At 45.1% G+C, this 13,092-nt stretch overlaps 1 protein-coding gene across 2 annotated transcripts in view; it reads right to left on the bottom strand.

The window, feature by feature from the left end:
* Positions 1-12,541, bottom strand: part of LOC128562243 (eukaryotic translation initiation factor 3 subunit C) — a 29,149-nt gene extending 16,608 nt beyond the window's left edge. Inside the window, exons 1-8 of one of the 2 annotated variants that reach the window (XM_053557006.1) lie at positions 12,486-12,541; positions 12,207-12,345; positions 10,733-10,798; positions 10,458-10,647; positions 8,937-9,062; positions 8,695-8,749; positions 8,180-8,289; positions 7,384-7,511 (exon numbers count right to left, since the gene is read on the bottom strand). In XM_053557006.1, coding sequence (XP_053412981.1) covers positions 7,384-7,511; positions 8,180-8,289; positions 8,695-8,749; positions 8,937-9,062; positions 10,458-10,647; positions 10,733-10,798; positions 12,207-12,307 — 776 coding nt within the window. In that variant the 5' untranslated portion in view covers positions 12,308-12,345; positions 12,486-12,541. Of the gene's footprint in view, positions 1-7,383; positions 7,512-8,179; positions 8,290-8,694; positions 8,750-8,936; positions 9,063-10,457; positions 10,648-10,732; positions 10,799-12,206; positions 12,346-12,452 lie in introns of both variants that reach the window. The other variant, XM_053557005.1, reaches the window with a different exon arrangement.
* Positions 12,542-13,092: the final 551 nt, after the last annotated feature.

The following is a 13,092-nucleotide window of genomic DNA, read 5'->3' as shown; positions in this document are numbered from 1 at the left end:
CACGTAGATCACCTGAGCTCACAGGTTTGGAACCAGTCTGAGCCAGAGCAAAACCCCGTTTCTAAAAATAGCCAGGTATTGTGGTGGGCGCATATAGTCTAACTACTTGGGAGGATGAGGCAAGAAATCACTTGAGGTTGCTGTGACCTATGACACCATTGCACTCTACAGAGGGCAACAAAGTGAGACTCTGTCTCAAAAAACAAAAACAAACAAACAAAAAAACCAGAAAAGGTCTACCTCTGTTGCCCAGGTTGGACTGACTGCAGTGGCATCAACAAGCTTAGCACAACCTCAAATTCCTGGGCTCAAGTGATCCTCCTCCCTCAACCTTCCTAGTAGCTGGCAGTACAGGCATTCACAACTATGCCTGGGTAACTTTTTACATTTTTTGTGGAGATAAGATCTCACAATGTTGCACAGGTTGATCTCAAACTCCTGGGCTTAAGCAATCCTCCCTCCTCAGCCTCCCAAAGTGCTAGGATTATACACATTGAGTCACTGTGCCTAGCCATTAGGGAGACAGAATAATTTTTAGATTGATTTCCAATCAAGACAAAAGCAAGATTTATATAGGCTTGAAAGAGGAGGAGATAGGAGGAAACCACAGAATAGTGGGGTTATTTTCAAGAGCTTCAGCCTCTTTTTAATGTGGGATAATGCTGTCTGGTAACATTTAAGCACTTGGATATTAGGTAGTGGGTTTGGGAAGAAATTGAAAAGACAGTCACAAATACAAAGAAGGCTGGGAGTGGTGGCTCACACCTGTAATCCCAGCACTTCGATAGGCCGAGGTGGGCAGATTGCCTGAGCTCACGAGTTCGAGACCAGCCTGAGCTAGATAGAGCAAGACCCCATCTCTAAAAATAGCTGGGTATTGTGGTGGGCACCTGTAGTCCCCACTACTCAGGAGGCTAAGGCAAGAGAATCACTTGTGCCCCAAGAGTTAAGAGATTGCCGTGAACTATGATGCCGAAACACTCTACTAGGGGCTACAAAAGTGAGACTCTGTCATTTTTTTTTTTTTTTTGCAGCTTCTGGCAGGGGCTGTGTTTGAACCCGCCACCTCCAGCATATGGGGCCGGCGCCCTACCCCTATGAGCCACAGGCGCCGCCCGAGACACAGTCTTAAAAAAAAAAAGAAAACAAAAAAAACCCCCCAAATACTGTAAGAAACATGTAGAAACAATGTTCTATTTAATTTTTTTTTTTGTAGAGACAGTCTCACTTTATGGCCCTCAGTAGAGTGCCATGGCATCACACAGCTCACAGCAACCTCCAACTCCTGGGCTTAAGCGATTCTCTTGCCTCAGCCTCCTGAGTAGCTGGGACTACAGGCGCCCGCCACAACGCCCAGCTATTTTTTGGTTGCAGTTTAGCCAGGGCCGGGTTTAAACCTGCCACCCTCGGTATATGGGGCCGGCGCCTTACCGACTGAGCCACAGGCGCCGCCCACAATGTTCTATTTAATTTTTAATCAAGCTAAGCCTATATAGGAGAATCAGCTTACTGAACTTTAATCAAGTGGCTTGTTTCTTAGTTGATTAAATATTTTGGTTTGCTTTCCCAAAGTATTTATCCTAGTATAATAAGATGTTTACTGTATAGATTTAGTCTTGACTGACCAGTATTTGAAATTAATTTTATTTAGGATTAATGTTTAGCTATGGAATTTGCGTTAGTTTGAAACATTTTAAGTTTTTTGACTTGCTATTTGGACTACATTAGAGATAAATTAGAGATTACACACGTTTCTTTTTTTTTTTTTTTTTTGTAGAGACAGAGTTTCCCTTTATTGCCCTTGGTAGAGTGCCGTGGCGTCACACAGCTCACAGCTCCAAGTCCTGGGCTTAGGCGATTCTCCTGCCTCAGCCTCCCAAGCGGCTGGGACTACAGGCACCCGCCACAACGCCCGGCTATTTTTTTGTTGCAGTTTGGCCGGGGCTGGGTTTGAACCCGCCACCCTCGGTATATGGGGCCAGGGCCCTGCTCACTGAGCCACAGGCGCTGCCCTCTTTTTTTTTTTTTGCAGTTTTTGGCCGGGGCTGGGTTTGAACCCACCACCTCCAGCATATGGAGCCAGCGCCCTACTCCTTTGAGCCACAGGCGCCGCCCCACACTTCTATTTCTGAAATTGTAGTTGGGGTAGAAATTCTTCATTACAAAGTCAAAAAGGATATGTTGGACTCTTTCTGGTAAGTGCCCATTTTAGACTCTTAATCAAATGTGAACAACCAAGACTTTTTTTTTGAGACAGAGTCTCATTACGTCGCCCTCGGTAGAGTGCTGTGGCATCACAGTTCATAGCAACCTCCAACTTATGGGCTTAAGCGATTCTCTTGCCTTAGCCTCTCAAGTAGCTGGGACTACAGGCACCAGCCACTACTCCCAGCTATTTTTTGTTGCAGTTGTTTAGCTGGCCTGGGCTGAGTTCCAACCCGCCACCCTCGGTGTATGTGGCTGGTGCTGTAACCACTGTGCCACGGGCGCTGAGCCAACAACCAAGATTTTTGTTTTTAAAGTTGGATAAGTAACCATTGAAAAGAAAGAAAAAAATTACCAATAAAGAGCAAGAAAGATTAACACAAAAGTAGAAGAAGAGGAAGATACCGATATTAAAATGGAAATCTTTTGTATCAGTTATTGTTTTTTTTTAACTTTTTCACTTTTTAGCTGGGGCCAGGTTGGAACCTGCCACCTCTGGTATATGCGGCCGGCACCCTACTCCTTAAGCCACAGATGCTGCCCCCTTTTTTTTTTTCCTTCAGTTTTTGGGCCGGGTTTGAACCCACCACCTCCGGTATATGGGGCTGGTGCCCTTTTTTTTTTTTACTTTTAATTTTTAAGAGATAAGGTCTCACTCCATCACCAGCCTAGAGTACAGTGGTGTGAGCATAACTCACTCTAACCTAAAACTTGTGACCTCAATCCTCCCACCTCAGTCCCCCAAAGTGCTGTGATTATAGGCATGAGCCACCATGCCTGGCCTCAGTTATGAATCTTGAGCTGAAGATTTTGGGAAGGAAATTTTTTTTTTTTTTAGAGACAAAGTCTTATTTTATTGCCCTCGGTAGAGTGCCGTGGTGTCACAGCTCACAGCAACCTCCAATTCCTGGGCTTAGGCGATTCTCTTGCCTCAGCCTCCCGAGTAGCTGGGACTACAGGCGCCTGCCACAATGCCCGGTTATTTTTTGTTGTGGTTTGGCTAGGACCAGGTTGGAACCTGCCACCCTCAGTATACGGGACCAGCATCCTACCCACTGAGCCACAAGCGCCGCCCTTTGTGGAGGAAATTATTTTTACCTGATGTCATGACTAACCTGTGGTATCTTACAAAGAAGCTGTCTACCTGCGCCCCCCTCCCCATAACCCTCAGGATCTCTGGTGCAGCGGTCCTCAACCTGTGGGTCGTGACCCCTTTTTAACAATGAAAATACATTGCGGCATTAGGAAGGTTGAGAACCACTGTTCTAGTGGATCCACATGTCCAAGTTGTTAGGATCCTAAGTAAGGGTATACATCTAGTAGCTTTAAATCAGTAGTTGTGGTTGAAAAGGTGTGGTCCCTTTCAGTGTAGTTTTAGGCCTGACTTCTAATGCTATTTCTTAATAACCTTTTAGTCTCTTAACTATATAAATAGAAGTATTTCTAGTGAAGTCCTTTTAGAAATGTAGCTTGCATCTGTTGGATACATAACTGATAACATAAACATTTGCTTTCTGATAATTTTTCTTTTTTGCAGTTTTTGGCCAGGGCTGGGTTTGAACCCACCACCTCCGGCATATGGGGCCAGCGCCCTACTCCTTTGAGCCACAGGCGCCGCCCTGCTTTCTGATAATTTCTAACAAGGTATGACATATACCAAGGTATAATATGTCATGGGGAAGTCAAGCCAAGTCTTTCAGTTAGAATTTTATATGATGAGAGTTCATTTTGAGGTGTGGATCACACATAATACTCTTAGAGCTAGGAGTCAAACTTTAAGCCAATGAAGATTAAATTCTTTTGAAGCACTGATTTTTTAAAACAGCATTAGTTTCTCTGATTATCTCAGAATTTGGGGGACAATTCAGAGTTTAGACTAAAAGATTTTAGTTTAGTGGTATTTTTAGTTATATTTAATCATATTTTGCAGGTTTGCAAAGGATTTATCTGTAAAGTTAGGTTTTACCATTAAGGAATCTTGCAGAGGCATTTTTTTTTTGAGACAGACTCCCATTTGGTCACCAGTGGTGGAATGCTGTGATATCTTAGCTCATAGCAATTTCAGACTCTTTTTTTTTTTTTGGCCAGGGCTGGGTTTGAACCCGCCACCTCTGGTATATGGGGCCAGCGCCCTACTCCTTTGAGCCACAGGCGCTGCCCCGCAATTTCAGACTCTTAAGCAATTCTCTTGCCTCAGCCTTCCAGGTAGCTGGGCCTACAGGTGCCTGCCAAGAGTGCCCGGCTATTTTTTTAGAGTTAGGGTCTCACTCTTGCTCAGGTTGGTCTCAAACTGAGAGCTCAGGCAATCCACACACCTCAGCCTCCCAAGTACTGGGGATTTTACAGGTGTGAGCCACTGTATCTGGCCAGAGGCATGTTTTTATGTTTTATTTTCTGTTGTTCTACTGCCCAGGCTGGAGTACAGTGAAATGATTATAGCTCCTAGATTCAAGTGATCCTCCTGGGACTACAGGTGCATACCACCACACCAGGCTAATTCTCTTTCCTTTTTTTTTTTTTGTTAAGAGACAGAGTCTCACTTTGTCACCTTTGGTAGACTGCCATGGCGTTACAGCTCACAGCAACCTCCAGCTCTTGGGCTTAGGTGATTCTCTTGCCTCAGCCTTCCAAGTAGCTGGGACTACAGGTACCAGCCACAATGCCCAGCTATTTTTTTGTTGCAGTTTGGCTGGGGCAGAGCCTGAACCTGCCACCCTTGGTATATGGAGCCAGCACCATACTCACTGACCCACAGGCGCCGTCCTCCTTTTTTTTTTTTTTTTTAAAGAAACAATGTCTCGCTCTGTTGCTCAGGCAGGTCTCAAACTCCTTGCTTTAAGCAATCCTCCTACCTCAGCCTCCAAAGTTGATGAGAACACAGGCATGAGCCACCTTGCCCAGTTTTTTGAGGATTTCTGAGACTATATGTTCAGTAAAGGTATTAGTCTGTAGTTTTCTTTTCTTGTGATGTCCTAAGTTTGATTTTAATCCTCACTTGTTCCCCCAGATGGGAAGCCTTTGTGCAACGCACATGTGCAGCACACACTGCACACACCAGCCCAAGTAATGGGAGACCTCAATACAAATTACGGAAAGATAAATATGTAAAACCCAGATCTGAACCAGGGTGGTTCCTGTAGCTCAATGAGTAGGGCACCAGTCCCGTATATGGAAGGTAGGGGGTTCAAACCCAACCCTAGCCAAACTGCAACAACAACAAAAAAAGCCGGGCATTGTGGTGGGTGCCTGTAGTCCCAGCTACTCAGAAGGCTGAGGCAAGAGAACTGCCTAAGCCCAAGAGCTGGAGGTTGCTGTGAGCTCTAATACCATGGCACTCTACCGAGGGTGACAAAGTGAAACTCTCTTAAAAAAAAAAAAAAATCTGAATCAAAAGCAACACTGATGGTTCTGTAAGACATCAACAAGTTAAACAACAAGTTTCACGATCAAGTAAGCTTAAGAGATGATTAATAAAACAAAGTTAAGCTTATCTATTTTGGTGGCCACTTTCTGGACTCCAATGCACTAATAACATATGCCTGAAGCCCTCTTAGGAGATATGATATACCATATTTCCCAGCAGTGTTCCCTGGAGCACGCGATGAAAAATGCTTCTCAAGAAAGTGACCACCGGGTGGCTCAGTCGGTAAGGCGCCGGCCCCATATACCGAGGGTGGCGGTATCACCACCACCCTCTATCAAAAAAAAAAAAAAAAAAGAAAGTGACCACCAAATCATTTTTCAGACTATAGCTAGACTTCTTTAGTGTTGAGAAACTCACACTACTTTCTGAAGCAGCATAATACAACTTTTTTTTTTTTTTTTTGATAGAGACAGAGTCTCACTTTATCGCCCTGGGTACAGTGCCCTGGCATCACACAGCTCATAGCAACCTGCAACTCCTGGGCTTAGGCAATTCTCTTGCCTCAGCTTCCCAAGTAGCTGGGACTACAGGCACCCGCCACAACGCCCGGCTATTTTTTTGTTGCAATTTGGCCAGGGCCGGGTTTGAACCCGCCACCCTCGGTATATGGGGCTGGCGCCGTACTCACTGAGCCACAGGCACCACCCCATAATACAACTTTTACAAGTAGGAAAGCAATCCAAAGAGCAGCAATAGTGGGTGGCGCCTGTGGCTCAGTGAGTAGGGTGCCGGTCCCATATGCCGGAGGTGGTGGGTTCAAACCCAGCTCCGGCCAAGAAAAAAAAAAAAAAAAAAAAAGAGCAGCAATAGTTTTGCATATTAAAAGAGCCATATTTTCAGTGGGCTCGAGATTTTACTCCTATGGGTACACAGGATCAGTTACCACCTTTATTTCAAAGGAAGAAACTGAGACCAAGAAGGTGAGGTAATAGCTACTAAAGGACAAAGGGCTGGGAAACCAAAACCCAGATCAGATCCTTCCCCATGCTGTGACTGTCCTAGTAAAGTTCATGAAGGTTCTCAGGAAGGGTGACAACAGCAGCAACTAACACTGAGGGCTCACCACGTCCCTATATTGCCTCCCTATATTTTTGTAGCTATCCTGGGAGGCAGGGTCCCTGCTTCATTTTATAGATGACAAAACTAAAGATTAGTAAGGGTAAGGAGCTTGCCCATTATCACATGGCTATTAGATGCCAAAGTTGAGATTTGCAACCAGTTCCCAGGCAGTGGGTAACATCATGGGTAAATATTTGGAATCTGGAGCCTTCAAATCCCATCCTCAATACACTTTAGCTTTGTGACCGTAGCCAACTAATATACTCAACCTTCTAGATATAGCTCTATAAAATGGAAGAGTTGGTTTCTGCAAACTAAAATGACTACATGAAAGAAACAACAACATCCAAACTGATGACTTTCTACCTCTACCTTTCCCACTATAGCCCTAGGTCCCACTATTTTTCTTACCTTTTTTTTTTTTTGAGACAGAGCCTCAAGCTGTCACCCTGGGTAGAGTGCCGTGGCATCACAGCTCACAGCAACCTCCAACTCCTGGACTCAAGCGATTCTCCTGCCTCTGCCTCCCAAGTAGCTGGGACTACAGGCGCCTGCCACAACGCCCAGCTATTATTTTGGTTGTAGCCGTCATGGTTGTTTGGTGGGCCCGGGCTGGATTCAAACCTACCAGCTTGGGTGTATGTGGCTGGTGCCTTAGGCACTTGAGCCACAGGCACCGAGTCTACTTTTCTTACTTTTTAAGGAATCTTGAGGCAAGTGCAGTTTGTTTCCCTTCTTCCTCCTCTGAGTCTGAGTCAGAAGATGTGGAACCTGTGTCCCAGTCTTCATCATCTTCAGAATCTTCAGAGTCCTCATCTTCATCCTTTGGGGGTTGGGGGGGGGGAAGAATCAGGAAGAAGATAAGGAAATTGACTATCTCTGCTCTCCTTGCTGACACATGTTGCAGGGATTTTTCAGAAGCTGGACAAAAGTGGTTATTTATGAAATATAGCTATCAAGAGCCAAAATGGGGTGGACATGCTGGTTTACACCAATAATCCTCCCACTCCATAAGGCTGAGGCATGACTACCTGGGCTCAGGAGTTCAAGACTTGCCTAAGCAAAAGAGTAAGAACCCATCTCTACAGAAAATAGAAAAATTAGCCAAGTGTGGTGCCAGCCGCCTGTAGTGTTAGCTACTCAAGAGGCTGAGGCAGATCACTTGAGCCCAGGAGTTAGAGGTTGCAGTGAGCTATGAGGACGCCAATGCACTCTAGCTACGACAAAAAAGCAAGGCCCTGTCTCAAAAAAAAAAAAAAAAGGTGGAATGGACCATGAAGACCCAGGGACACACAGCTCTGCAGGACAACAGCTGGGCCTAGATTTCAGTTTGCTCAGTGCTCTAATACAAGAGGAAGTCTATTCTCAAACCAGACTCACTAAATCCTACCCTTCTCAACTCTAAGGTTCTGAGTCTTTTCTTCTTCCCAGGGACTTAAGAATGGCCTCTGCCAGGCAGAAATCACCTCTTAGTCTAATGTTGGCTCTTACCTCCATCTTTCTGAGGAACTTACGACTCTCCCCAGGAGGAGCTTCTGATTTCTTCTTCAAGAAAGCTGCAGCACTGACTCCATCCTCATCCTCATCTTCATCTGAAGAACCTGATGGAAGGGGGAAAACGCTGAATGCTAAAGAGCAAGACTGAAAGGCAAGCAAGGGAATAGGCCAAGGAGATCCCTAACTTTGGACTTCCCATTTTTTTTTTTTTTTTTGAGACAGAGTCTCACTATGTCACCCTAAGTAGAGTGCTGTGGTGTCACAGCTCAGAGCAACCCCAAACTCCTGGGCTTAAATGATTCTCTTGCCTGAGCCTCCCAAGTAGCTGGGACTACAGGTGCTCTCCACAATACCTGGATATTTTTTTTGTTGCATTTGTCATTGTTGTTTACTTGGTCCAGACCAGGTTTGAACCTGCCAGCTTTGGTATATGTGGCTGGCGCTGTAACCACTGTGCTACGGGCACCAAGCCTGGACTTCCTATTTTTAATAAGGGTCTCCTCTCTCACCTTCTGAATCTTCTTCATTCTTCTCAGCATCTTCATCTGCAGACTGCTCAGGGTTCTGGATAGACAGAAATCAGAATAATTAAGGATGCCTGCCAACCACAACGCCATCCCACCCTTCCACCCCAGATAGTTTTGTCATGATTCCTTCTCAAGTCAAACCTCTCATTTGTAGATACTTTTTGCGTTTTGGTCAAAGGGTCACTGTTCCTACAATTCAAAAAGTCTGCCTCTAGCATCCCTACCTGCTTGTAGCTTGTTATATGGGACTCAAAATCTCGGTTGTATTTTCGGATCTTCTGGCGCAGGGTACTTAGAGCCTTGGCATTGTTCTTGTTCATCTTCTTCTTTCCTTCCTTATCTTCCCAAAGCTAAAGAAGGAAGAAAGGGAAACAGTAATGGGAGAGTGATAAGTTATTTCCTAAACTTCAGGCTTTAGCACCACTAGTCTTGCTATCTGTACATCACTGGTACTATTTATTACCTACATCTGTCTATTTATTTATTTATTTAATTTAGTTTTATTGTTAAATCATAGCTGTGTACATTAGTGCAATCAAGGGGTACAATGTGCTGGTTTCAAATACAATCTGAAATATTCTCATCAAACTGTTCAACGTAGCCTTCGTGGCATTTTCTTAGTTACTGTATGTAGACATTTGTATTCTGCATTTAGTAAGTTTTGCCCGTACCCATTCTAAGATATTTATTTATTTTTGAGACAGAGTCTCACTATATTACCCGTCGGTAGAGTGCTATGGCATCGCAGCTCACAGCAACCTCAAACTCTTGGGCCTAAGCAATTTTTTTGCCTCAGCCTCCCAAGTAGCTAGAACTACAGGCACCCGCCACAATGCCAGCTATTTTTTTGTTGCAGTTGTCACTGTTGTTTTAGCTGGCCTGGCCTGGTTTCGAACCCGCTAGCCTCAGTGTATGTGGCTGGCGCTGTACCACTATGCTGAGTTTGGGCACTGAGTTTGTCAATTTATTTTTATTTTTTTTTGAGACAGAGCCTCAAGCTGTCGCCCTGAGTAGAGTGCCATGGCATCACAGTTTACAGCAACCTCCAACTCCTGGGCTCAAGCAATTCTCCTGCTTCCACCTCCGAAGCAGCTGGGACCATCGGCACCCACCACAACACCGGGCTATTTTTTGGTTGTAGCCGTCATTGTTGTTTGGCAGGCCCAGGCTGGATGTGAACCCGCCAGTTCAGGTGTATGTGGCTGGCGCCTTAGCTGCTTAAGCCACAGGTGCTGAGCCTGTCAATTTATTTATTTATTTTTTTTTTTTTTTCTGTCAATTTATTTTTTAAAGATGCTTTATATATCACCATTAGTTCAAACCATGGGCTGGACGGCTGTAGCTCAGTGGTTAGGGCACTGGCCACATGCTCTGGAGCTGGTGGGTTCGAACCTGGCCCAGGGCTGCTAAACAAAAACAAACAAACAAACAACAACAAAAATAGCAGGGCATTATGGAAGGCACCTGTAGTCCCAGCTACTTGGAAGGCTGAGGCAAGAGAATCACTTGAGCCCAAGAGTTTGAGATTGCAGTGAGCTATGATGCCATGGCACTTTACTGAGGGTGACAAAGTAAAACTCTGTCTCAAAAAAAAAAAAGTTTCCTTTCATTGCTTTACTCTATTTCTTATGATTTGGGAAACACTGTATATATTACAGCAAAGAATGGAGAGGAGACATAATCCTTGCAGGCAGCTTAGGAACCCAAATCCTTCACTGTATACGCCCTCCCCCCAGGCAACACACCTCATTAAGATAGTCCTCCAGATCAGCCAGGATGCGGATATAAAACCGGGGGACACCTTCCTTGTCCACAATGCTCTTAGCTTTTCCATATGCTTTTCCTAGGAGCTCAAACTCTTCCAGGCACTTTGTGACATCACGAATCTTCATGGCATTACGGATGGTCCGGATAAGGTTGGTCAGCTCCTCAAACCTGGGTTGGAAGCCCAATACCACATCGGACATGCCCACCATAGGGAAAACTCACCACTGCTCCCAGAGACTCTCCATGGCCTCACCTCTTATCCTTAGCACTTCGGACGACTCTCTTGGTATCTTCTTCATCCTCGCTCAGCAACAATGGCCTAGTTGGATAAAACAGAGACAATTAACCTTTCCTAGTTCTTGTCTTTCCAATAGATCCCATTTCTCTTCTCCAATTGGACAGGTAGAACAGAGAAACTCAGGCCATCCACCCCACACCCATTCTCTTTTTGACTCTTTTTTCTTATAGGCTTTTTATATATGTGCACAATTTTAAGGTCTTTCATCACAAAGATGACAGTCACTAGTCTCTCAAAAACAATGAAGGTGTTTATTCACTGTGTGAGTTAACTAATTACAGAAAGACACAAGTCACTATCGAAGTACTGACCAAAAAAAGCAGTAGAAAGAGTACTTAAGCTACAATGAACAGAAAAGGTTTCAAGGAGGTTGCATCAGAGCTAGGTTCTGGAAAACAATGTTTTGCTAAGTATGAGAAGCCAACTGCAAGAAAAAGTGTCAATAGCATTAATATCTCCATTACTAGTATTTATATATATATATATATATATTTTTTTTTTTTTTTTTTTTTTTTGAGACAGAGCCTCATGCTGTTGCCCTGGGTAGAGTGCCGTGGCATCACAGCAACCTCCAATTCCTGGACTGAAACGATTCTCTTGCCTCCGCCTCCCAAGTAGCTGAAACTACAAGCGCCCACTACAAGCGCCCGCCACAATGCTACATTTTGGTTGCAGCCAGCAATGTTGTTTGGCGGGCCTGGGATGGATTCAAACCCACCAGCTCAGGGGTATGTGGCTGGCACCTTAGCAGCTGGAGCCACAGGCACCGAGCCTCCATTGCTAGTATTTTTCTTTAATAATGAGGGGCCAAACATAGACTCACAGCCAGCAACAGTATCTCCATTCTTTTCATTTTATTAATTTTCCCAATTATTTTCTACTTTCTGGTAAGTGATACTGGTTTTCTACTTGTGACGGTGATATGAAGTCATATTCATATTGATATACTCACGTGTGTATACATATGTATTTTTTCAAACAGTAGCAAAGTCATATACCAAAATAAGGAAGGTAGCTCAGTGAAGGGCTCCCAAATACCAATCAAGCATTTTAAGTTTTCGTCTATAAGCTGAGGTCGCTGAAAATTTCTCAGCATTATGGAGAAAGAGGAGAGGAGAAGGGAGGAGGTACGGAGGCTGCAGACTTAAGAGAAGTCTTTCTAATTAGAAAGCTGATGCAACAGACTCAGCCAGTAGGAAATCTCTGTGACTCTCTCTCCCTGTACCTATAGGGTAGACTCCCACATTTCACAGCGCTCTAAGCGTGAAGTTTGTCTCTCCGACACTGCTCCGATCCGGTAAAATCTCGCCATCCTCAGGACCCCGCTCTTGCCGCCCTCATCTTCAATCCCCTCCCACATATGATCTTCCGGAGCCTGCCTAACCCCACACTCCTTGAGGGTCACCAAGGAGCAGCCCCTCCAACTCACTGTTTGCCGTAGTTACCCCCGACAGGTTTGGTGACCAGCTCCTCCCCAGAGAGTGATGACTCCGACTCGCTGTCGGAACCGGTGGTAAAAAAGCGCGACATGGCGACGGCGCCGAGGGGCTACGGCTGGCCCGGCCGACCTGCGGGAAAGCCGAAGCGTCACGGACCACGAGAAGAGGCCCGGGCCACCACCACCCGACCCCCGATTCCTCACCAACCCCGCCAATAGCCCGACCCGGTGGTCTACCTCCTTGAAGCACAAGGACCAAAAAATACCAACCAGCTGAACTCGAGCGTGAAACCGAGACAGCGGAAACGCCGAAGAGGAAGAGGCGGGCTCGCGTCACTTCCGGAAAGTGCTGGCGAGCTAGACGAGTGACTACAATTCCCAGCGGCCTTCGCGCCGTACGGGGGTGGAGACAAGCCCGAAGTAACTGAGTGCTGGGACTGTGGCTGGAGGCTTACCAAAGCCGAGCGCTTGTTAATTTAACATTTTGAATGTGCTTTATCTTGTTATTAATCCATGCACACACACACACACACACACACACATACACACACAAAGAAAAAGCGACGATTACTTGTGGTGCATTCGGATTTCAGTATTGAATGTTATAAAACCCTATGTAAAGGGGCCCCCTTTCTTTTTGTATTGTGTGCGATTCTGAAACTGCGTCATGAAAAGATATTAAAAATGTTTAGTGTGCCTTTATTATTTTATTGTATTTATTTCAGATTAACATGAGGGTACAAACTCTTAGGTTACAATGTTTACTTTTTTTTACAATGTTTACATTTGTTAAAATCACTCTTGTAGTTGTGTCCTGCACCCAGGAGGTGTGTCATATACCTTTACGTTGTGCTATGAGGTGGGAGCACACCAATCC

This window comes from Nycticebus coucang, chromosome 12 (assembly GCF_027406575.1).
Source record: "Nycticebus coucang isolate mNycCou1 chromosome 12, mNycCou1.pri, whole genome shotgun sequence".
Classification (NCBI taxonomy): Eukaryota; Metazoa; Chordata; class Mammalia; order Primates; family Lorisidae; genus Nycticebus; species Nycticebus coucang.
The sequence above is the reverse complement of the archived record's forward strand: the minus strand, read 5'-3'. Positions and strand labels throughout refer to the sequence as shown.